Genomic DNA, 26,785 nt, shown 5'->3' with positions numbered 1-26,785 from the left:
CAGGACGAGACCATTCACGGCGTTACAAATAAGTAACCTTTCAAACTTTCCGCTTGAATGTAATTGGCGCCTAGGGGAGACGATCAAACCATGCACACGCATCAGCCCCAATTTAGCGGTTTTGTCTTTGGTGAAGGGTGATTTATTTATTTTTTTAACCTAAATTCTGAGTGACAGGTTATTATTAAAGTTATTGTGCTCAGGAATATATGCTCGTGTCGATTTGCAGAGGAAAAAGTGGCCAAGTACTTTTGACAATGACTTGGGTAGCTCAGCCTGTTGGTAAGCTGGGCTGAGAAGCGGAGGGTTCTCAGTTCGACCCGCAGTGCAGACAAAACGTGCTCTGTCTGTCTTACCAAACCCACAATTGCTCATATATGGCCCTTTGATGAACTGGCGACTCATTTAGGGGCGGACCCTGCCTTCGCCCATTGTGGACCCTCCCCGTGACCTTGAAAGGGTTAAAGCAGTTAAGGTGACGGGACAAGATAACGACTTACAAATTTGGTATCTTGGGATAACATTGTCAGTTTTCTCTTGATAACAAATTAATTCAAATTTCATTATCTGGCCCAGGTGTTCAGTCACAAAGGGTTGAGTGTGACTTCCTGGTAGCTTCCACTACAGCGTATCTGTTTTATCTGAAATCAGGATGATCCTACGGACCAAACCAGCACGCAATCATCTGGGATGATCATCAGCTTTTGAAAACAAAATTTTCTGTTAATCTAGATATATAAATACATAAATGACACTTAAAAAAATAAGTCATTATCAAAAGAAAACTGAAAAAACATAAGTTGGTGTCTTTTTATATCCCGAGTTCACAAATTAATAAGCTGCTTTCACGAGAAAACAACCTTTGTTATCCTGAGAAAATGGGAAAAAAAGAAGTCCCAACAATGAGGAAACTGACATTGTTAACCCAAGCTAGCTAGGAAAACTATGAGGAAACGCAAACAGATTTACATGTAAATGAGCATAAAGCATAGCTGCAAGTCGGTGTATACAAAGGTACAAATGCGTGCACAATACTGAAACATGAGGGTTTCATAATGAATATGAGAGTGGATGGTACCGGTAGAAATATTCCCCTTGTGCAGTGATCAAGGTTTACTGTTATTGGAAGAACAGTTTTATATGCAGATACAAATTGGTCAAAAACCAATGAGCAAAAATACCACAAAAAAGGAGGTAAACGGAGGAAATTTTAATAAGGTAACTTGAAGATGTTGCCATTAACTGCTACAGCCTCTTCCCCGTCTGGACACCATAGGGTGCGAATAATGGTGTTGTTCTCACCCGTTGGTGGTGACGACAGTGCTAATGAATTCCATCTGCAGGAGCGGCACGCCAACACCTCTGTACAGCTGCTGTGCTGTAGAGCGCAGCTATTGACGCAGTATTGACCTGAAAAAACATTTGAAGGAAAAAGTTTGTGATTTAAAATATTTGGCGAGCAAAATAAAACCAGAAATCACTGATCTATATACTATTTAACAGCTACGTTAAATGGGCTTGTAGTTTCTCTCCTGTTTCAATGTTCTGTCCCCGCTGTCTCGCCATGCCTCGCTTCCTCAGCCGTCGTCGTGTGTGAGCCTCTCCAGTGAGGAGCAGTTTTCCTGATTGAGATAATAATCGCCAATTCTCAGGGCTCTGGTCGGAACGGACTTTACACACACTTCTTTTACGGTGTCTGTTTATAATTGTAACCCAGCGTCCTGGCGGTCTGTCGGCAGCACTTTGGTGCCACTGCGACTGAAGCATTGGAAATCTGGAAATTTGGGGATTTGAGTGCCGATTCACGGAACTGAGGACTGTCTCTTGCCAATCAAAGCGTCCCTTTCAAGGATTGGTGGGTCTGCTTTGGTGCAGTCGCTGTCACTGTAGGGATATGAGGTGATTGTGGAGAGGAAATTATTGTTATTAGCATGTTAGTTTCAGGATTCTGGACTTTTCGAAGTAATGTGTGTGCCTGAGGTGCACATTGATCCCTTCATTAATCTGTTCAGCACCATGAGAAGAATAATGAGACCCTGTCAAGGTTTTACTTCCATTACTGGTTGTCAGGGGTCCATACTGTTCTTTTCTGATTCCTTTTTTTTTTAAAGTTAGCTTTAATTATTAATACAGAAAATCTACCAAATCACTTGGGGGACAGTGTTCTCGCTCAGAAAGCCTCTCTGCACCTCCTCCAACCTGAAAAACATACAAAATGCATCAGCGTCTTCAGATTTTAACTTGAGAGGAGGGCGCACTTCTCCCGGAGATGCTGACGAGTCGGCTTGTCCCGTGCTAATGAGCTCTGCGGTCGATTCCTGAGCTCGGTTTTATGCAAATACATCCCAGCGTGCCACCGGAGCAAGGAAGGCCGATTCGTTGTCCAGGCTAGGCTACTGCAGTGATATAAAGTGGGAGTGATGAGACAAAGAAAGATATCAATCGTTTATGAGGCTTTTCCACTTCTTCCGCCGGGCTCTGGCTGAGTGCGTCCAACTGAATATCATCTGTGCTAATCCTATTTAGCTAAATGTAATCAGAAAAGCCTCATTTGGACTTTCTGTGGCCCCGCGCTCTTCCTGTGTGTGCAGTCTTACATCAGGCCCCCTCAGTTGCTGTCTGTCGACATCTTCAGAGACTTTTTTCTCTTAGTCGGTCCATCAGAGCTTTGAATGGCCATGTGTGTCATCCATTATCGCTGCCAGCTAATTTCTTTCTTTCTCTGAGGTTCTGTGAATTTGAGCCAAAAGATGTATTTATTTTTTATTCTTACTTCACTTTACATCACCAGTAGTAAACTATTAGTTTATGCAAAAAAAAAAATGGAATTACAACATAAAACAGGTTTAGGTGACCTTTTTCAAGCTCAATTGTCTTCATTCAAGTGTGGATTTTGCATGTTTTCAGAGCTGTAATGTCCAAGGACCAAAATCGGCAGGCTTCTAAATACTGTAAACATTTGCTCGCATCCAATAAATCATTTTATTACTTGGCCATAAAACATTTTTAATAGTTTAAGAGTTGATAATGACTTCGTTGACGTTTCAATCCATTCCATCATTAGTCCGTATATAATGATACAAGCCTCTGTTGCTTGTCACAGCTAGCAGCTAGCTGGTGGTGTCCTGGGCCTCCTCCCATACAATCACAGACTCTTTCATGAGTATTTTTTTCATGGCCTCATGGTCTGTTGAAAACAGCCAAGTGAAAAAGCAAACATCCTAATCTAGGGCACAAGCTGCATTCCATTAGGTAGGCCTGTCAACCCTTATCTATTGATCTGCTTGGATTTGGTCGACTCTCTAACTTTATATTTTGAGGAGTCGCGCTGAGTGGAACTTGAGTCTTACTGATCTGACAGATAAAAACAAAGATAAAAGAGGAGCATTTAAGCGCGGGTCTGGGACAATAAGCGGAGAATAACTGGAAAAGGGATTGAGCTGAAGATAAAGGCATTGGAGTGGAGGATGTAGAGGAATGCTTGAGAAACGGAGGTTTGTCCTCCAACACTTTTGAAAGTCATTGGGTTCGGCGTTAAAACACAGGAGATGGGGGGGATGATGCGACTTTAGAAAGAGCATACATAAAGCAAGGGGGGGAAACCACACCCACGTATGCACACGCTTTAGTTCAATAATAAACACGGCGCTGCATGCTTCCTTCCTCTGCTGCCTACACGATTCCCTTTACTGTAAATAAAAGATCAGACCGAAATAAATATCTCTCACCCCAACAAACTTTCCTCTCCTAAATTCGGGAGCCCAGATAACAGGCTTTGGTTTGTTTGGCTTCCTTCATACGCTTCATTTCAGGTCCCATCAACAGGGGCATATTAAAATAGAATATACGATGAAAATTTGAAACAAAGAAATTTTGATTTGCTACGTTCAACTGTTTTTCCATCATTTTAATTTCCTGCCAACAATTAGTTCTCCCCGTTTGCATTCTCCGTGGTGCACATCGCCCTGGAAAAGCATATTTACCCAAACACATCCTTAATTAAAACTGTCATTCCTCTGCTCTCAGCTGGGTGGCCCATCCCAGCCCCTTCATCCCCCCATCGACAGCCGTTCAGAGCAGAAAATCTGTGGACTGTATCGCGCCGCTAGCGGGCTAATCTCTGCCTTTCACCCCCTGTTTTTGAATTAATTCTGCTCATTATCACGTCCTCCCAGAGCCTCTTCCCCCTCTCTGCTCCTGTTCTATCATCCCTTTCCTCCTCCCTCCATTCTCCTCCTCCCTTTCGCCAACTCATCCTCTCTCACATGGCACTTCCCTTCTTCCTTCCCCATCTAAAAGTAGGACAACAAGCGAGAGAGAGGTGGGGTTTTTTTTTTGCCCCGCCTAAAGTTGAGAAATTCTAAATAGCATCATGAGTGTCCACGGGCGAGAAAATGCATTTTAGTGTCAGCCACATTATAATTGCATTTCGGCAGTAGTGGGCTGAGGGGGCGCCCATTACATAAGCAAAACAGAAGGGCCTCGCTGTGATCAGAAGTGGTGCTGTCACTGAGGTATTCTGAAATGTAGCCAAGGGAACCTGACTGCATTATCGCAGCCTAACCGCAAAGCATTTAGCCAAGCTTTTGTCATTAACCCCCCGCTCACCCCCTAATGATTGTCAACCCGCTCACAGTCCTCGTCAGTAGTGGAATGGTGAGTGCTGCAGGGCTGGAGGTCACATTTAATTTGCATAAAATGTATCAAAACAATCTTCCCGCCAACACCTAACCAGGGTGTGTGTGTGGCTACAGCTGTTTGCACCGCTTGCTGGGTAGCTCCGTCAGCAGTACCGAATAATTAAAGACTTGGTGTTGTGATTTTCACGTCTAGCTGTCGAGGTTAAATTGACCAAATTAACATTCCCCACCTGTGAGCAGAGGATCAGTCTGAAGCCCCCTGCTGTCAGGTTGTGGAAGTGCCCTTTGGGCAAAATACTTATCTGAGCTACATGGAATTTGAACTAGAAACAGTGAATACACAATATTCATGTTAATCTGACTTATCTCAACCGTTCACTAAAACAGACACACTGTCTGTGATGATAAGGCCAACCTATGATGCATCGTAATGTGAAATAAGCCTCTGTGCTAGTGTCTTTAACACATGAATAATAAGGAAAAGAAAAGAAGGCACAGCCAAGAAAAAAACAGGTCATTCTGACATTCATCAAGAGAAATGAATTTTAGAAGACTTTAGAAGAGTGCCCCTCCTTTAGTGCACACATGTACGAGAGAAAAGGATAAGATGCTGTTAACAGAAATGAGTTTAATATTCCCCACATGTGCTCCTTTTCCATGACTTTACCAGCAATGTGTTTACCTGTTACCTCAGCATTTCCACCACACCTCAGAGTTCTGTGATATGGCTGATGACATATGATTTAGATCATTTGGAAGCTCTAAATGCAAGATCATGAACAAGGGCCTTTCTGAAAAGGTAAATAGTGATTTGACAATATTGATTTCACAATTTCTAAAAAATTGATTTCACAATTTCTAAAAAAAAAAAAAAAAAAAAACTAAAAACACCTGAAAAACTTAGAATAAGAATGTATTACAAAAATATTTTTCTTTAAAAAAAAAAAAGATTCCAAAAACCTCCTCCAAAAACCTCCTCCCCCCTTTGATATGGCCGTAATACACCACTGAACAAATGAAGAGAATGTTGTAAAAATTACATAAAGGCTGAAAGTGAGTACCATAATTTAATAGTTGTGAGTAATCAGTATTCTGAAAAGACTTGGCCCCATAATAGGAACTTTTTCCCATGTGAGGTCATTTTTCAACATGATAGCAAGACCCTTAAAAATGCTTCAACGGGACATTCAAAATTATCGATGTGGGTCCAGGAGAATGGACAAAATTACAATGCAGACCATAATAATAGGGCACACAAAGCTACCTGAAGTCACAATAGTCTCAAATAAGGAAACTACAAATACTCTCATTACTGGCTTCCCGATGCCAGTGTGAGATAGAGGCCATCCTCAGGACATTGGGTCAGGACTCCAATCTCCAGCCACATGAAGGCAAATGGGACAAACAATTCACTCTTGCAAACAGCAGGAATGAAAAAAAAGGTGGCAAAATTAGGTCTTGTATAAAGGTCAACACCAGCTTAATGGTGATGCACTGGTTTAAGCATCAAAATCGTGTCTGATGGAATAACAGGAAAGAATAGTTAGCCAAAACGAAGAGGTTGGGGGGGGACAACAAAATCCCAACAAAATCCTCCTTGGAAACATCTGTTTCTCTCCCTCTGTCTCGTTCAAACACACAAACATGCTTTGACTGGAAAAACATTTCAGCCACATCTCGATTCCAGGCTTTTTTCTCTTCTGAGCTACATTCAAGAGGGCACATCATAGCATTCTACTAGGACACTGTGGTCCTTTCTTTCATCTCCGAGCTAAAGACGATAGCTAACGAGAGGGGGAGCTGGAATGAGAGGCCTGTCAAACCTGCATTTTAGCGAAAATAATGGAGCCAATATGGATACCAGCGGCCCCGGCTTTTCCCAGGTGGCTACTTGTTTATCACAGAATCTGATCTTCCCCGGGGAATCATAACACAACGGTACAGACAGACGCTCGGCTCCCAGTAGCTGTGCAGACGAACATGCTTCAAAGCATCTTTTTAATCTTAGATCTAGGCACTAGTGTTTGGTAACTGGTTCACAATCAATCAGTCCAGGAAGTTCCAAAGGCGCAATGACAGGTATCAACACAAATCTCACCGACTCCAGCGAAAACGTCATAACTTGGAAATCTTATCGAGTCACCTTGAAACTTCTAACAGCATTCCCCCATGCATAGATAAATTATTGTTCAACAAGGTCACTTCCCCATTTGAAGCCGTAAAGATGTAGATAGCTGACAGGAATAGCGCAGTTACCGACAAAAAACCTCTACAATCCATAAAACGTTCAGGAAAAACTCCCCTTGAATTTTAAATGAACTGAAGGGAAAAAAAGGACTTGAACCGAACAAGCTAAAAGTTGTGTGCAGTTAACCAGCATGCTACAGCCATGCTAAAATATTCATAAGCCAGGCAGCATTGGCAAGGTTGATTTAGCTTTTATATTTTTCAGTCCCAACTTAACGTCCAAGATATCTTCATAAAAAAAAGTTTTTCAAGGCATTTGCTGTCATCCTCACTTTGCACAAGATTTTTATAAAGGAAAAAATGAGGAAATTGGACCACACTTCGTTTTCTTCAATAGAGTTTGTTTCTTTGAATATTCCTTGGCCAGATCATCTTCAGATTGTCGATCAGCCTTCAACTTTAAATAGCGAGCTACACAGCCACACTGACAGGGCGTTATGTCACCCGCTTTATCTAGCCTACGCTGCTATTAGCATACACCTTACATTAAAAGCAGAGAGTTAGAGTTTGATAGGAATGAAGCCAACTGCTTATTAGGAATCTATTTAAACCAAGGTCAACATATTAAACTCATGACTGGTTAAAAGAAGCATTGTGTCAAATACCACTATACGCAGCTCACTATTCCCATTTTGCCAGGTCAAGATAAAGAAAGAAGGGCTTTCTTTATGCTAGCACAAAGACCAAAGAGCACAAACACCTGGTGATGCATTTACTTACAGACTGGTGACACAACGTTGTACCATTTGACATTATCTCCTGCGAACAGAGAAGCCAGCATATACGACTTTCACTTGCTGTAGAGCGCTGGATCTGAGTCATCAGGGTTATCTGGGGATTCAGTTGTTTATCTTGTGTTTGTCATCACCTGACTTACCTACAGTTTTCTATATTTCAAGGCGTCAAATGTTTTTTTTTCCCCTGCTGAAGCCAGTGGGGGAGTTTCCTTGTACCCAGAGTACCTGTTTGAACCACACTGCCGATTACAACAATGGTTCCAACGAAAAACAAAAATGTTAATTCTTCTTAGACAAATCATTGGACAATCCAAAGTGCGTGGAAAATTAAAGAAGAAAATGATGAAGAGCAATTCATGAGAATGTTAACGTTTGGCTTTGGAAAAGATTCTGAAAAATGAGTTTAACCACTTGGAGACTCACCAAGTAGCTGTAATGGTGACATTTGATGCATATTCAATACGTAAGAAGGTTTACAGCCTGTTTTCTACATCCTGATGGGCCCAGATTGTAATGTAATGATGTCAGTTTTAAAGTTAGCAATAGTTGATGTTGCTAACAAGGCCTCGCTTGAAAGCAAATACACAATTTTTTTATATATTTTCCTGTTTGATTTTAGGAGGTAAGTAAAGCTAAAATATATCCAGCTCAACTCAAACAGACACATACTAACATTGGAGCCACCATGGTGATCAATCTCCATTAAGCCTGGTTTTGTGCTCATGGAACACAACACGCTGTATTTCAGACTCATCATCATCAATCAAGTCCAGTGTTTACAGGATAAAATGAACAGTCGGCCACACATTAAAGCAGCAAATCCATATTTGCTGTACACATCTGTTCCGGTGCGCTGAAAGGTTCAAAGTCTGGCTTGAACACAGGTTTTTTTAGTAAAATATATATCGGCTGCATTCAGCGGTGGAAGAACGCTATTTTTATTGCCAAGCAGGTGGGGCCTGGGTTAATTTTTTTTAATGTCTGCATCACGACAGAAAGGGAGGGAAGCAAACGGAGTGACCAAATAAAAAAAGAGGAATCAAGTAAAAATTGGGACACAAGCAGCAGAAAATGAAACTGGCATTTTTGTAAATTTTCATTAAGGAACCCAAAAACTATGCAGTAGAATAAATGAATTTTAAGAAATGAGCAGAGCAGGGGAAATGGCAGAGGAAGGTGTGGTTGGGATTATTATGTGACCGTGAAAGTGAAATAAATAGTAAATTGGCAATATTCTAGTATAGTACTCAATACTAGAGCCTTTAGCCTTGAGGCGAAAATACTTTCTTTTCAGATAGAGTCCAAATCAAACATCTGTTTTTATCATCCAAGTGGTTAAGATTTCGGCTCCGTAGTCTTTCTTGAAATTTGGTGCAGGAGGCTACAGAACTGGACCCAGGTGCTGCGAAATGGCAGAAGAGGAGACAGGAGCGTGAGGAAAGGAGAAGAGGAGGCTCATTAGGAGACGTGTAGCCAGAAGCAGCCCCATTTTTCCCTGTTCTTTAATTAAAAAAACGGATTAATGAGGAGGAGACGTGTGTCTTTGAACGCCACATCAATTATCAAGCAGAGGGAAAGCTTGTTGTTCCCTGAATGTTCAAGAGAGAGCAAAGTGAGGTCTCTTCCTCTCACTGTTTTTGATCCTCTGCTTAGGAGTTCCCAGCATCCTTCACTTCCTATGACATTTACCAGTGTGGACATTATGGATGTTCCACTTATGCAGCACGTCATTTCAGGCGTTTTTAAGCTACTGCACATGTAATGAGCTCCAAAATGTGTGGGAAATGTCAGATGCGTTGCATCATTCAACTGCTGACTCTATTATAAATGGCGTTTTTATCTACAGGTTTTACCAGACACGATTGTTGTGTAACCACAGTTTGTCTGGGCTGTGATCCCTCAACTTCCTCTACGGGTTTTACTTAACACCTGAAAAACTGAAATATTGTTTTATTTATTCAATTCATTGCTAAAGGTGGACTTCAAAAGTGCATCTAAACATGTTAGCTTGAATGGAAAAAGCCAAGCTAACACACCCATACAATGCCATTGGAAAAGGGGGCGCTACGCCAAAATCCTGACCCAGAATTCAAACAGCAACCAAAAGTTGATGAGTTTTAACAGAACAAATGCAACACAGCAACTACTGTTGTGTTTGAAAAGGTTACGAGGCATACCTCTTACTGTCTCGGTTGCTAACATCCTAGCTCCCAATTTGACAATGGTTGAGGCCTGTGACATCCCAGGTCAACTGAAATTCACACAAGACAAAGAAACTAAAATCACTGTTCTAGCAGAGGCAAAATGAATACATTCATACAAACTCATCACTGGAGTATAAAAATAAAGCAATAGAACTAAAGTTGAAAGTAGCTCATTCCTAACCTGATTAAAAGCTTGGGTATGGTAGCATCATAAATTCAAGCATGAGTGGCCAACACTTGCTTTCCATCCCCGGAGACTGTTGCTATGCACTGAAGTGTGTAGGTAACCTAAAACTACAGCTTAAGCATAACTTCATACAAGCATATCTGGTAAACTATTTTGCTGAGGTATCTTAATTTTAAAAAGAAAACGGCTTTAACTACTTGACTATTGTTGCCAATTTACCTTTAGTTTCAATGGCTCGTTAATGAAGCACTTGTTCGCCAACTAGTGGACGGACCTCCAATCTACATCTGGTTAGAGCCAGACTGAATGTTTGGAGAGAAATGCCCAAGTCTGCCTAAAGTCACTAATTCTTTATACAGTTTGTTATATTCAATTTAATGGTTAATTAACATCTGCTTCTATTTAGACATTTTTTTTCAAATAAAGAGTTGAGGAGTGATACTGTATAATTTCTGACTCTGTAGGCAGCCTTTAAGCAACAAGTGTTAATTTACTTTAACTGCAGCTCAAAGAACAGCCATGTGATACTTTGTCCAGGTCATCCTAAGAGAAATATATTCTCCATATCCTGTGTGTAAGTAGGCAGCAAGTGGTGTCCTGAGTGGTTGTGTTAGTGCCGGGTCTCATTTGCACAATGCTTGAGCAGAGGTTGCCATGGTGGTGGAGCTTCTTTGAAATCAGCTTGAAGAATAGGCGATGATGCGTGTAAGCTAGATTGTCGGGCCGATTTTTCCATAAATTCTGATTTCTGAATGGCTGCTATCAGAAGGTCTGTTCAGCGAAGCCCCCAAAAGGACCCAGCACTTGACAGCGGGGATGAAGAGGCTGCATGGAACGCCATCAATATCACCTCAGGTTTTAGAACTCAGTTTTCCGGCAGCTGGACAGTTTCCCATACCACTTGCGATCTTGATTTCATAATTTAGCATTGTTCCAAAACCCATCCTTCATTTTATGGAGGCCTGTCACCTGTCACCCAGGCTTAATCAACTCCGTCGAGTGTGTTATGGAGCGATACATCACGGCTGACACGGTCTCGAACATAGACCGCTTTGTGCTTTTCTCTTTTTCCCAGCTAGTTCAGCGCAGGGCCTCACTTAGCGGCGACACATTAGCCAAGACGCGGCTGTCGTATGCTGCGTAGCTATACATTTTTGTTTCTGGGATGTTGGGTATTCATGGAGCTGTAATTCAATTACCTCGGGATGTCACCAGAGAGCGTGTAATGCCTGTGCACATAACGCCTGTGCTGTGATCTTTCATTTTTCACTACTACAAAATGAAACATTAGTTGTGTTTTGCTTGTCTTTCATGGTGTTTTTCCCCACACAATTTTCACCCTGTCATGACTACGATAATCATGATAACTGTGGGGGAGGGAGTATCAACCCCACTAACCCACACCATTTTAGTTCTGAATCTTCAGCATAACAAATATTTGGAAGTATGCTGTTCCTATCCTCTTTCTCTCCTTCCCTGCTGTACTGTCTCCCCTTTCTCCTCCTTTTCCCATATGGCCATCAGCAAACTCTGGTCCTGCTCAGTGTTCTTCCTGTTAAAAGGGAGTTTGTCCCTGCCCCTGTTGCTTGTTAAAGGGTAAGGCTCTGGGATTCTCTACAGGGACTAGAGACAGCAATTGCCCCACAGCAACAAGGGTCTGGGTTTTAGTCCCCTGGGGTCTTTACTGTGTTGAGTTTGCATTGTTTCCCCATAGGAGCTAAATTTGTAAAAGAATCTTTGGATGTTGGAACTACGTAGAGCTGCAGAATTGCCCTAGTTGTACCCCACTTGTACCTAGGACAGTCCACCACATGACCTTGTTCTTAGAAGTACTAGAAGATGGATGGATTAATTGGATTAAAATACAGAACCCAGAGAGGGAAGCCATGAATATCTGCTTTGTGGGAAGTGGGTTTTGTATTTGGGAGATGGGTAAGAGGAAATCACATTAACACCTACCTCGTATTTCTGACTTTGTGGGGACTTTCAGATATACGACATTATCCAGCTCCAGTTTCAGGTAAGCCCCTAGCCCTAAAACGTACCTAAATCCAATTCTAACCTCAACTTTAAAACCTTTGAAGATATGGGGACCGGTCTCTATGGTCCCACTTTCCAATAATGTTTTCACTTTGCTAGTTAGACTCAGCATTTTTTTACTCAATATGTAGCAGATACAAAGACACACACAGAGACATACGCTTCAATATGTGGTTCCGCTCTAGTAACACTGAACAAGGCCAACAGTCTGCAGTTATGGACAGTAAATAGAGCAGAGCACAACCTGTAAATAATCAACAACACTCATAAAAGTGTGTGTGTGTGTGTGCGTGTGTGTGTGTGTGTGTGTGTGTGTGTGTGTGTGTGTGAGAGAGAGAGAGAGGCTGCGATCAGGATGATCTACAGCACACTGCCTGGGTGGATGATCTCAAATGTGGTAGATAATATTAGCGCTAATATTTGGTTTTTTTAAAACACGGTCTGAAATCCTGAAAATACTGACTCTACTCCATTACTGACTTGAAAATACTGACATAGTCAGAGGGCCGCGACCCATCTCTCTAACCTACTTTATGTTGGCGTCCTCTCCTCATCAGGGTGTGCCAGGTCAGATGGACATATGCGGGCGTCGTTAACACTGACATCCGTCCTGTGACCTCACCATAGCTCATTAGCCTACCAACGCTTGCTTCAAGCTGCAGCCTATTAGCCGGTGGTGTTGTCTTGCTGTGTTAATGCACTTTTAAGTTTCCTTCGAAGTTCCAAACTGAAGACAACCCGTGTAGTGATGCATTTGTGCGTATGTGTGTGTGTGAGTCATGAAACATCGTCTCATTTCAGTCGTGCTGTCGTGGGAGGACGCTCGGAAAAATGCAAAATCATGTAAATGGATACAGTACTTTGTGTTTGTGTACCTGAGGGGAGAGTAGCATGTTTATATAAGTGTTTTTTATTATTGTAATTTGAGTTCTATTTCCAGTACATCCAGACCGCAAAAGTTTAGCAACAATCGTGTTAAATAAATCGTGTTAAAACTACAAATAGGAAAACCAAGAAAAATAAAAGATCATAACTGTTCGATCCTCCCTAGCCTATTGTTTCCTTTCAAGGATGAGGACCGTCCCAGGCTGTATTCAGAGCCGCCACAGGATTGTTGCTATGGTAATATAGAAAGATAGGGGGGAAAACAGCGGTGACCAGCAACATTGGAGCATTTCTCTCCTGCTGGAGTCAAATCTCAGTGGGTCGACCACACATGCATTTATTTGTGAGCTTTCCAAATAACAGAGCAACGAAAATAAAAATCGTTGACGTGAATGTGGATGGTGTGACATACTGTACATGTTAATTCAGCGGCACACCTACATAATTCATGCAAATGCAAGAAATAAATGCTTCATTTCCATGAGAATGTCAAAGAGAGCGGTGGCACTCTTTTGAACCTGCATCTGGAATATGTCATAAGCTCTTCTGAGGACATAATTGTGGAGGTTAGAAGGGGTTTGATTCCTGTTTCTAGACAAGGGGAACAAGCACAGCCTTTAAAGAATCATTCTGACAGCGCTATCAGCAAATCTGTGACAAATCCAGACTGATCCTTCAGTGTTTTTGAGTCACTGTGGGGAAAAGACACCACGGAGCTGCGCTGTAAAATGTTCTCTATTCAACTTAACAGCTGAATACACAGTTTTATTCTGGGTTAATATAGGGGCCCTGTTGAGCCTTTGAAATTCCCAACACATCTTGAGTTAAATTTGACTTAAAATGCAATGTGGAAGGAGTTTTCTGTTGTTATTATTAAGACAATTAAACAATTAAAATTCTTAATCAGATTAATCACAGGGCCATTGAATAGCTTTTCTTTCTTAATTCCCTTTAATTCAACTCTATTTCTACAGAATCTGTTACATTGAAAATTGTCTGTCTGAGCGTCACAGAAATCCAGGCTGTAACCCTGAAAATGCAACCGTGGCAGGAATGACTGCCTTTTAACAGGGAAAAACCTTGAGCAGGACCATCCTGGGGAGGAGCCCATGTACATACCCTTGACTAATTTGTGTGTTACAGTGATGCGGGTGGTAACTTGAAGATTTGAGTGCTTAAAAGAATGAAAAGTTCCTCCTTGAGTGAGTTAAAACTACTTTATATCAGTCAATTGCCCTTTCTTGGGTTTCCCCCCCCCCCCATCAAGACATGCTAAGTTGTTTCGAGTGTTCCATTTGATTAAGGCACTTCTGCTGATGAATAGTACTGGAGGAGTCCTCAGGAGTGAGCAGTATTGTGCACAAACTGCACATGCCTCAACTGAATCTAGAACTTAATCCATCTGTATTGTCGTAGATTCAGGAGGTTCCAAACCTTAACCATCGCCAGTCGTGTTTTGTCCTCATCGAATTGCTCATCAGTCTAGAATGAAGAGTGAACATCGGTGGCTCTATGTATTTTTATCACTTGCATGAGAACTGTTGCTTCTCATGCAGCCACTGAACCCAGGACCTTTAGCATTGGAAGTTTGTTCTGTGTTTATTTGGACTGATAATGTCTTTCAACGTGTCCTCGCTGTCTTTTTTGGGTCTTTTGACCTTTTGGCATTCAGAGAGACCTCACGGGTGAAACGACGAACGTCGGCGTTAATAATCACAGCAGCCAACCAAAACTAATATGTTGACATTTAGAAAAGCTTAAAGTTTCTGGAGTGCTTTTCTTGCGTAAGACGAGTGATTCACGGCACAGATCTGGCATTTGACACAAGTTGCCGACGTCCTCAGCCAGGCTGCACATTTGTCTTGGATCCTCTCAGTTACAAAGAGAGCACGACGTGCGCTCTGACATCTTCAGCTGTGATGTTTGTGTTTATGTTATTCCTTTTCATTTCATTCTCATAGGTGAAGTTTTAAGGCTGTGATAATGTCAAGTAAACAAAAGCTGCCACCCAGCCGTCACAGCAGCAGACAGTCTCAACGAGCAACTTTGTTGTTCCCACATATAGGGATTTTTTTCTTTTCTTTTGTGCAGCCGCAAACATTGCCAACATGTTTCTTTTTGACTTCTACTTTAGAAATTCATGAAATAATATAGGTGGAATGAAGGAAGAAATGTCTAATATCAATTGAAAATATAACGATGTCCATCTATTACTTGAGCAGTTATGTGGAGCAGTTAAAAATATCATGCTAATGTTATTTTTTCTCATGCGTTTGAGAACATGGCCCCCTGCCAGAACAAGGTAAACTTAAATGGAAAGTAATTTATACATTTATTCATGCATTTTACATGATCTGCTGCAGGAAAGCATCTTCATTTTTAACATCGCTCAGCTCATCCCTGAGTCAACATGAGTCAATATATAGTGTACCATTAATAAAGGTATGGAGACTCCATATATAGTTTATCTAAACATTGATAGAATTTTAACCAGTCATGATTAGATAGAAGAATTTTATTTATGAAACATCTATTTTACATTATGTAATGCACTTTGATTGGACTGGCCTCATACACATGGTTGGCAAACTGTGTCCTGTACGTCAGCAGATCCCCTAATAATATACATTAGGTTCACCTCAATGACTATATGGGACACAAAGAGAGCTACCTGCGTCAATGACTAAATTGCTTTATAATCCCTTCCAATTTTACTGCACTTTTTTAAAGATCTTGATTAGTTCTTGATTAGATCTTGATTACAACCTCGAGAGTGAGCGAACACCATCACAAGAAGATCTTTTTGTTGCTGCGAATAGAATGCTGTATAAACCATCATTTTCCATTTGGGATATTAGGATATTACGGTAAATTCTACTGTTCACTACATCTTAATATATATATATTGTTGGAAAGGGCCTAGTTGCGGAGATGGACTATCAGATTCCCTGGAATTATTGAGGGGCAGTGCTGTTTACTGGGAAGCTAACTTGTGACAAGCTTTGTGCAGCTTTGTAATGCCACTACAGTTTTTCTATAGAAGAATAGCAAATGTTTATGAATAGATTTTAGAGTCTCTTGTGAGATAATAAGGAACTAAAGGTGCGGCGAGCACGTGCCTTAGCCGGCACACAAAGGAAAGGATGGTGGGAAAGGTCCTCTATTATAATAATAGATAATACCTGTTTTAAAAAGTAAAACAAAAAAAAAACTTACGTTGTTTATTTTCACGTCGAAAGTAACTAAAACTAAAGGAAGCCGATATCACTGTTGAGCATTTCTGCCTCGATTCTGGACTGACACTCATTTCTATTCAATATATATGGTAATTACACTTATTTTACACCATCCAGTCCTGTCTATTTTACATCTGCCTGGACTGGTAGAAAATAACCCTGGCATAATATCTCATTTTAGTGCTAATGTCGAGCTAAATTATTCAAGCATGTCAAGTAAATTTGAAAAAAAAAAAAAAAAAACCAGGACAGATGAGATGTTTGGTCTGGTTATGACAGTAACGGACCAAACCTAACATTTGTGGTTCTGACATTAAACTAATGTTTCTCAATTTTGAAGGATGTGTACTTTAAAGTTTTCTTTGCAAAACAACACGCTTTGATAGAAGGGTCATCGTGAGTGCTCTTTATGATGCTTATCAAAACTGTAATAAATGTGTAATTACACCAATCTCACATCAGTATGGCTGCAGCCGTGGAGACAGATGCGCAGGTTTGTTTTGGGGTTTCAAATGTACCTAATGATCCGTGCAGGCTGATGTTGAAAAAGCAGGCAAAGATTAGCAGATTTAGCCCTCAGCCGGTGATTTGTTGGGAAACACGGGTTGCATTGTGTCCGCCTCGGTTAAGCAACAGTCAGCCGACAGGAAGCCGATGAAAGAACAACAAGGCAGCCGGCCGGCGACTGGGAAAGCGATTGTGCCGGCGTTATCCGTGTTTGCTCAGTTTAGCTCGTCGCAAATATTAGCCTGTGTGTTTGGCCACTGGTCCTCTCTCCCAGGCTTTGACTGCACACCCGGGGGCTTCTCATTGGGTAAAAAGGGAACGGGGGGAGAATGAGAGGAGGGAGCTATAGTGGATGAAATGTAGTGTTTGAGGATAACAGATGTCATGTAAATTAGTCAAAGTCATGGCTGATACTGAAAGCAGTTATCATCCACAGTTCTTAATAATGGACCTTATTTCCATTTTTCCATGAGTCAATGAAACCATCGAGTTCAGTGCTGGTTCAGCTCCAGGTACTAAGAGCTACGGAGGCACACATTATAAAAGGTCTCCGTTTTGTGACTTTGCTCTGTGGTTATGAAGAAAAGGAGAAAAGGCTTGTGGGAGTAAAAGGACAATGACGAGGCGATGAAACCAATGGAGGCAGAAAAATGTACAGTTTGTTTGAAGGTTACAGCATTCTATTTAGTTTCAGGCCAGTTAATGGCAACACAACCCAGGCCCAATTTTAAAAAATGCACAGTTTAGCCAAACTTTACTCCACAATCACACAAATGGAGGAAATCTTTCATTTCAAGTTTTTGTCTTTCCATTATTATTTTACTGTACGTATGCACAGCAAAGGAAGCTTTTTCCTTCTCTGTCTTCGAAGTGGGCACATCATTATCATTTTCCGTTCAATTTTCGGGCCCGCCAATAAGCAGGAGTAATCACATCATTGTATTAAGTGGATCCAAACATTTTACAATTTGTATGTTTAGTACCTAAGTGCTAAGAAGAAACAGAGTGCTTTTTAACCTCTTGATTTAGTACACTTGTCCAGAGCACCAGATTTACTCTGAGATTGTTATCTGAAACCCTAAAAGCATCTTGGGAGGAGGTGAAAATTCCACATGGATAATGAGCTGATGTGAATAAAGGAAGGAGGTTTGCAGAGGAGCAGCAGAGCGACGGAGGGTGTTCCACAGTGAACTGTCCCGCTGTCCCTTGCAAGGTTACCCGTGTCTGTTGCAACTCTAACAAAATCTTCATCAGTCTGTTGCTGGTTTGTGACGTTAAGGTGCACGACTCAAGTTCTCAGCCTTTTACTGTGTTGATATAAATGTATGAAGGGTCAGGATTTGATTTATTCTATTTAAGAGCCAACATTGCATACTGGACATTCACCTTTTTTTCCAAGCTTGAGAGAAAGTATAAGAAAGGCAAATGGTGTTAGCTGCTATAGTCTGGTTAACAGGGTGCGTATGGCTTATTTATATTAATGTTTTGGTATGTTGGGCTGTTTACAACCTTTTTTAGCACCTTGTGGTTCAGTTCAATCTGTCTTTATTCACACAGCATCTGTTACAATCAAGAAACCCAAGGTCTGATCCCCGAACAAGCAATGGTAGCAAATATAAGCGTTTAAACAGAGTTTAATGTGTTTTTAAGATAAATAAATGCATTGGTTTTACTGGAGCTGCTCAACAAAAACCGAAAGGACAGTGTGGCGATACCTGATGGTTAGAGAGAGAGCGCCAGAAAGAGGTAGGACAAGGCAGAGAAAAGCACAAAATAATGCATTTTTACAAGTGCTCACCGATGTGTCCATTAGTGAACCGGCGCTTTGCAAACACGGCAGTGCCCCGTCCGTCCTCGCTGAAGGACGCCCTCCTGTTTGCATATGGAGGTGTGTGTTTATAGTGAGCGGGTCAGTCAGGAGGGATTCGGATCTGAAGCCTACAGGTCTAGTGGTTTTGAAGGAGACCATCCATCAACAGTCTCAGTGGCGCAAGATTCCACTCAATATGGATGTGTGTGTCCACCTGTTTTTACATGCCCGGGCATTGTTTTTTTACCGCCACTCAACATCAAGGGTGAATTCTCTGCAACGTTTTCAGCTCGCCGTCGATGGTTTGTGTGCGTGCTCAAGGACGGTCGGCACACCCGGTGTAATGAGAGTCCGATTCATCCTATCAAACGTGTCTGACGTCTTTCAAAAAGAGACCCGATCTTCGCTCAAAACGACCCTGCTTGTAGCAGCAGAAGCCAGGATACAGAGGACGCAAGACCTATAAATGGTGGGAGAGACAAAACGGCATTTAGATAAAGAGATGTGACGTCGTCTCTCAAGGTGACTACTGGAAATCACGGCAACCACATACAAATGAGGCAGCGGTGACAGAGACGACAAATAAAACACTGCAGGTTGTCTCGCCAAGGTGGCTCTTGCTATTTTTCTTCGTTAGCAACATGAACATGACTCATAAGCATTCCCCATTTCCTGGAGCCTTTGAGAACCTAAAATGTGAGCACATCAAGGGAGCGGACACTTTTTTGATTTATCCAGGAAGGAGTCCACATAAGTCAGGCAACAACGCCGTTTTTTTCCCCCGAAATTCCGCAGTTTTTGGATTATCATTATTATCTTGTCAGGCCGAGTGCAGATGACATGCCTGAGCATTTCTGCACGTTGGCGGAGCAGAGTGGCCAGAATTATTTGTGATTGGTGGGATCCCTCATGAAAAATGACTGTAACATGTAGAAATAACGCTAGTGCTAATAGAATTGCTCACCTGTCTGCTAGCAATGCACCAGCAAAAATAATTGAACTGGTTTTCATATGGGCAAAAACAAATCAAGAGGAAGATAAGAAAGCAAACATCTATTAAAATTTGAGGCTAACAATCTCCCCCCCCCCCCCCCCCCCCCCAACACACACACACTCACACACACTGTTTCTTGGCTGCCTCTTTTGTAACTTAGTTTTGAACTCCAGGCACCTTCCCCCCTGGAGGATCATCAAGGTTACCCCTGTCCTTTTATCATGCAGTGTTTGTGTTCAGCCCTCGCTCCTCCTCTTCCTACCACTCAATTCGCCGCCGCCCCTCCCCCCCCCCCCCCCCCCCCCCCCCCAGCTCAATTTGATCACTGAGAGCTGCCTGATAACCCTGGCACACACCGAACCGCCGTGGCCACGTCCTAACGATTCCTAATTCTCATTCCGCTCCTGCCAGCGGCACTTACCTCGGCGCGCCGTTGTTCGTTGCAAGGTCGTGTTGGTGTATTTCAAATGGAAATGCTCTTTATATTTCATAATGGTGCCTCCCCCCTGCCTGTTACAGAGATGTCCTGAGCCAGTTTTCCATGTCTTTGGGAAAAGGACAGGGAGCTTCCAGATGACTGGTGTGTTTTTATCCTCCTGACTCCGAAAATCTTTCTTCGTGTTTGATCGGCAGCATTGATTGTAGATATGGTGCTTTATCGCTGCAAACTACCCACACAGCTCGCTGTAGTTCACCTTTAATTGTTTTGATTGTCTTGTAATTGCTCTTTAGTGGTAAAAAGCACCGACTGACTGGAAGGCACTGCATTGAGAGAGCGTAAAAGCAGAAAAAAGGGCGGGAAAAGGCTGAGACGACAGATTTCTCAAGTGCTCTTTTTTTCTGTAGTTTATGTATTACTTCCATGGAAGTATTTGTAGTTCAGTGCCAATACAAGTTGAACATGTATGTTGTATGTGTCTTTTCTTGCCCGTTCAAGCATAGTTGTCACTACAATGGACAGCTATTCTCCTGCCACTTCCTGTCTTGAGCAGGAGTTTGTGACCACAGTTGCTCATCAACCGATACCCATCACACCATTTTCCTTCCTGGTCATCCTTGCTAACTGGTCAACATGGAAAAAATAAAATAAAATAAACACTGCCTCAAAAAATCCCAAAATCAAGATGGCAACCAGTTTATCAGTTATGCAGGGCAACAAGGTAAATCCACTGCTGAATCTTCTATGAAAGGACACTCTGGATGTTTAGGCATCAAGTTAAAAACAATGGAGAAATACCACTTTTCTAAATATCAATCAAATGTCAGCAAAAAACTATTAATCATCTCTTTAGTAACTTGAATATCATGCATCACAGGCTAATAAAGGGAATGCTTAGTGCTAGACACAGGTTGTGATTCTGCAGGAGGGTCCCCCCATATAAGCCTGGTCCTGCTCCAGGTTTGTTCCTCTTAAAGGGAGTCTTATACGTCACTTTGTTTGTTTGGGTCAAGCTCTGGGCTTTTGTAGGGTGCAAGAGACAATCCTTATTATAATGAATAATAAATTCCTCAAACAGCAGCCACACATCCAAAAATAGACCAAGCTTGATGTATTCAAAACAATTTCCAGCCCTGATAAATTGGTGAATGTTTACCTGACCAAACATACATACATGCAGAGGAATGCAGTGACCCCAGAAGACCCAAGGATGTGATGGATTTATAGAGCTTTTCTAACGAAAGGTGTGTTTCTACTGCAGGAACCTTCCCCTAACGGCCATTTACAGGAATTTTTAAGGGGCCCAAGCGAGTCCGTGGGTGGGGCTTGATCTGATGTGATGCAGAATCCAGCAGAAGAGGAGCATTAGCCTAGCAGCATCTGCCATCATATACACAAACACACAACCCTGAAACAAAGCAACTTCCTGTCTTGTTTTGTATTTTATAGATTGAAGCAATGGATAGAACTATAAAAATGGCACCTGGGTAAAACTCACGGACCTATAGGAAGTCATATTGTTTTAAAAATATTACACTGCCTCAGCTGTTTTCTTTATTACTTTTGCTATTGGTGGCTCGCCTGGGTGACATCACGGCTGAAACTGTCGCTCAATGATTACACAGGGATCAAAACTCGTGCTGCCTCCGAGGGGGGGTCATAGCTGGCAGTGGAAACATGACCATCGAGAGTGCCAGGAGAGATGAATGGTTCCTGCAAAGTTCCTGCTCCCGGTATTTACCAGGAACTCCAGCAGTGGAAAAGCGCCTAATGAATCCTCCTATCTATACCACTGACTGACCGACAGAACGAACTGCAGTGACGATTAGCTAATCTCTGAATTAAAGAGGGGCCATATAACATTCCTACTCTCGCCGTTAGCTGTCAACTGGAGCAGATTAAGTGCTGCTAAGCAGAAGTTTAGAAGCTAAGGTTTTGAAAGAGCAGCCGGGGTTTATTGTCATTTACCTACCAGTCCCGTCATTTCAATGTTGTTGGCTTCGCTGCTCTGAGAGGTTTTTTCCACCCTCCTCCTGGTTCCAGCAATATCCTCACTTAAAGGAAACTGGCATTAAAACGTCATTACCGCTACGCTAAAATCATATCTGACAAAGCAGCGGTTCCCAACGGCTCCCTGCCGTTTCAACGTATTCCCTCTCACTGCCGAAACAAACGATGATGTTGCGGAACACAAATGCTAATTTCTCTGTAAATATCACTTAAATTCACTCTGCTTTACGGTCACGATGGTGCGGATTCACATGGCTTTGCTCGAGCAAAGTCACTGGGTTTTTCTTTTTTTTTTTAATCATACCAGTCAATTGGAAGATTCAATTCTTCTGTAACATATTTATATCTTAGAGGTAATACTGGCTTTCAGCATTCATGAGAGTGGATGAGAAACATGACAAGGGCCACTCTATGATGGGAATGAATTGATTAAATGTCTGAGAAGATGGGAGTGCTTTGCTATTTGAGACGTATGAAAGTCTCCGTAGAAGTAAAATGATCTTCTGAGTAGTCCATCAAGCCCCATTTTGAGAAATCCAGACTCAAATCTGCTCTTGTGCCAAGGAGCATTAAATGCTCTGCGTTTACAATGATCATTGTTTACTTTGCACATTTAGCGAACTAATCTTGGGCCATCGTCGAATTAGGGCCCCCTTAGAAAACTCGGCTGCTATTATGCTGCTCATTAACTAAACACACAACCTCTGCGCTTATTTACTCAATTAAGTTGCTAGTTTAAGTTCTGCTAATATTAGAGGGGTTTATTTCCCTTTTAAACTGCTTAATCAGGCATGAATAATGGAAATCTGCTGTAAGGGGGAGCCGAACATTCGCCTCTGAATATACATATAGAAGGTAGCGAAAGCTGTGGCTGAGCAGATCTCAGCGTGCAAAGTCCCGCTCCCACCTCTTTAACCCTCCAACCTGAAATTACACTGATGACAGTTGCCATTTTAAATCTTGCATCTGCGAAGTTGGAGCTTAAAGGCAGAGAACATGCATATTGCGTGTGTCCAGCTGCGCCTCTCTCTGGCAGACTGGAATCAGTAAATGATTTTGACCTTTCCCAGCAATGAGAAGAGGAAGCACAGGGGGAGAGCAGAGAGACGGCAGGAGCCGAGAGCAGAGTGGGTGGTAGACAGTAATAAACTCAAAGCAGTGGGCGATTCTCTGCGTTAACAGATGGGGCGGGAGGTGTTCGGCAGGTTGGCGAATACTAAAGGTTCCTCACTGAGGACCTATTTGGGCTCTCTCCACAAATAGTCAAATGTTTGAAGTTACTGCATCGTTTCTGTTCTCTACAACCATCCTGTAGTGATGTAAAGACTGTTTAATGACACTGTTTAGTGAACAAATAAGGTTCACATTTGTTCATTTTTATTTGTAGAAGGGGCAACTGAAACTTCAACAAATGTTTGTGGCACCAGTCAGAAGGTTTAGATGGCAACTGAAAACACAAATTACTACATTAGTGTGACTGAAACAGGATTTTAAAAGGGTACGTCAACATATTATCATGTCTAATAGGAAGTCAGACCACAGTGGTTTTTCTGTGCTAGAGCACTGTGCTAACCCCGAACTTCGTAGTTGGACAGCATGTAAAACCTTTAAACAGATTAAGCCAGCTGAACATGGCATAATTGGAGGTTTTTAGGGACAGATAGACACCATTCATGGTTGCTCAGCTGCAGTTGCTATCAGCATCTATCATAGCAGATGCATCACGATTTCAACAATCAATTACGCTCCCACGCATGTATCCCGAGACAAAGACAATAGTCCAATTAAACGGCTTAGCCGAGGTGCAACCATGGGCGTACCGGCTGACCTGCCTCTGCCTGGAATTTACTAGATACTGTTTGTTTGGAGTGATTAAATTATACTGTAGGCCTTAGGAGTCAAACAGAAATAACAGTGCCAGTCAGCCAAAGGAAGAGGGAGGCAGGTTCATTTGGCTTCAGAGTTGTGTCTATCTTCCCTAAGGATTCTGTGTCCACGGCAAGCAAAGAGCTACGGCCAAACAAAATCGATTTAAGTTAAGTTGAGAGGTATCTTCAGAAAAAATAGTCCGCATTTTGGGAAGTGTATGTGCATGAATGTTTCAAAGACGCTATGTGCATGAATGGGTTTTCTCAAAGTTTTTATTCTTCTGTAGGAACGGGGAAAGATCGGCGTGATCTTCAACGTGGGAACGGACGACATAATCATCGAGGAGAGTGCGGTGATGGTGAGCGACGGCAAATACCACGTGGTGCGATTCACTCGAAGCGGCGGCAACGCCACGCTACAGGTGGACAACCAGCCCGTCATTGAGCGATTCCCCTCAGGTAGGAATGGTCCCCTCGGAGTCAGAGGGGACACATGACTGTACATCGATTGTCCAGATAAAGCAAAAATGGGACTGAAAGAGAAAGAAAGAGAGCAACTCGTTAGCTCGGCCCAGCAGGATTCACAAAATTAGATTCTTCAATATAACGCTCTCCACAGGCTGTGGTTTATTAATCAAGCATCCATATTTAGAGCGTGTCTGCATTATTCTAGGTGATTAAGCCAGGCTCTGGTCTAAAAGGCAGGAAGAGCCATGCAGCTTTCCTGAAGCGAGCGATCTTCCGTCTGAGAGCATCCGTAGTTGTAGCTGCTGGCATCATGAAAGTCAGCTAACGAATCGAGGTCAGCGCACAGTGAGCATGCCAGTCAGGTATGGCTGCTGAGCGCAGGTATTTGGCAGGATACGGCGAGAGGATACCTCACCCTGGGAAAGTACGCGGGGGTGTTTATAAGTCAAGCTAAACACCCATGAAACATTACACATGCAGACTTTTAATGAGGGCGGCTACTCAGTGAGTCACTGCCAGGAGTGTGCTAATTCCCCTAACCTTAATCTCGCTGTTCTATTTTTCGCCTGAATTCTGAGGGGTTTCTGTTGGGCTGTGCACAAGCTCTCTGAATTTCTCTTTCCATCCTGTTTCTCTTTTTTTTGTTCATGGTTGGTTCAGAGGAAGACATCAAGTGTTCCCATAAATGTACAATTGTACGACTTGGATTATCTCTGTCCCCACGGAGCCCCGTGCATCTCGTGTCTGAAATCTCTCGGGGAGGGTTTCTGCTTGTGTGCCCTTGATATTGCTTCTTCTTGACATATTTAGCAACGGGATCGGGGCATTTTCAGTCACAGCCGTGATCCCCGAGTTTTGTGCTGTAGCTTTGTTTTGGCATTGACAGAAGGCATTTTCTCATCCTAATCCATCAGCACAGAGTGGCTGGACCGAGGGGCATGCATCACAGCCATAAGAGGAAGTACTCTGACAATTCACTCTTTGTTGCTATGATTATGTTTCAAATGCGAGCCATTTTGCGGCAGCTCACACTCCAGAGAAGGACGTTCGAGTGACAGTCCTACAGAGCACAAAGAAACAAGGACAACAACATATCAGACTGTAAACACTGACAAGTGAGTTTGGTCCAGAGACATAAAGGGTACTTTCAGACCAAAGCTCTTTGGTCCATGTGAAACTGACCAGAGTTCACGTGCTGGGATAGACATCTTCGTGTGGATGGCTTTGAACGCTCTTCAGAGCTCTGTAAAGGGCCAAACATAGGATTGAGAACTCTGGTTCAGCTAAAAAAAGATTCTCTCAGTGGACCCTGGCACAAATGGACTATTGGGTTAACCAAAGACAGGAAGCGGGGTAACACAACGACAGCACAACTCCAGAGAAAGAGCCTATCAGAGATAGAGAGGCGCAGGCACGTATTCGTATGTGGTCAGAGGACCATTGTTTTTTAAAATGGTGAACAGGTTGGGTAAATGGCCAATGGATAAGCCAGGTTTTCTTCTTCCTTGTGCTGTTTTTTCTTCCTGGTCTCTGTCCATTTCAGACAATCCTGCTCCAAACAATAGACGTAGTAACAGTATTGTGACATCCAGGTGGTTTGGTCCACTTTCAAAAATACAGTCACTACTGAACCAAACCACCCTTTACGATCCTGGTGTAAAAGGCCTCTCAGGCCTTTATAAGACCATTTGTTGCTTCTATCTTTCCCATTTTATAGTTTGTTATAAATTGTTTTAATGTTATTATAAGGTGTCCAGATGGGGTTTGCGTCGAAGTTTTAGGGGGACCTGAAATCTTTGTTTGATTGTTGCGTAGAATAGTGTGGATTTATCGACACCAACTAGTTACGCTCTTCTCCCAACAAATTAGTAGAGCCCATGGCTGAAGCCCAAAAGGCGGAGGAGGAAAAAAGAAAAGGGATTGAAACAGGGAGATCCCTGGCTACACCAACTTCCTATGACCCACATTGCAGATTTGGACATTCATTATTCCCTAAAGGGGACAAATTATGCTACAGTTGGATCCCAGTCAGACCTATTTCACTCGTATCGTGCTAACAGCTGTGATATCCTTGTCATGCACACACTTAAACATTGAATCTTAAACATTCCCTGTTGTTAGTGTCATGTTTTCTTAGATTTTAGAGGGAAAAGATTAAAATTCTCTATTGTGAACTGGCCTGCTGGATTATCCTTTAAGAAGCTTCCTATGCCCTGATCGCAATAATTGACTGAATCACTGTAAAATGTCCATATTACATTTTCTCATGCTTTCCTGTATAACTAATCACCTGCTTCTCATTCAAAAATCAAGCCAGTACAAGATGTCTCCAAAGGGACATTTCTTTGTAAAGATCCAAACATTTGTGATATAAAACACAGAGACACTTGTGCAAGATGACCTGCCACAAAAAGGAAGTGTGAGAGAATTTAATTTCACAGGGAAAGGGAACAATTCATATGTGAAAGCGGTCATGTGACATGGCAGGCAGGGAGAAATCAGCATGAAGGCAT

General features: G+C 42.3%; 1 protein-coding gene across 12 annotated transcripts in view; it reads left to right on the top strand.

Moving 5' to 3' along the window:
* The window catches only part of nrxn2b (neurexin 2b), a 457,955-nt gene that overhangs the window by 396,513 nt on the left and 34,657 nt on the right, over positions 1-26,785 (top strand). For all 12 annotated transcript variants that reach the window (XM_029839775.1, XM_029839769.1, XM_029839776.1 and 9 more), the window contains one exon: positions 24,092-24,263. In XM_029839775.1, coding sequence (XP_029695635.1) covers positions 24,092-24,263 — 172 coding nt within the window. The remainder of the gene's footprint in view (positions 1-24,091; positions 24,264-26,785) is intronic.

The sequence above is a fragment of the Takifugu rubripes genome, chromosome 8 (assembly GCF_901000725.2).
Source record: "Takifugu rubripes chromosome 8, fTakRub1.2, whole genome shotgun sequence".
NCBI classification, from domain to species: domain Eukaryota; kingdom Metazoa; phylum Chordata; class Actinopteri; order Tetraodontiformes; family Tetraodontidae; genus Takifugu; species Takifugu rubripes.
The sequence above is the reverse complement of the archived record's forward strand: the minus strand, read 5'-3'. Positions and strand labels throughout refer to the sequence as shown.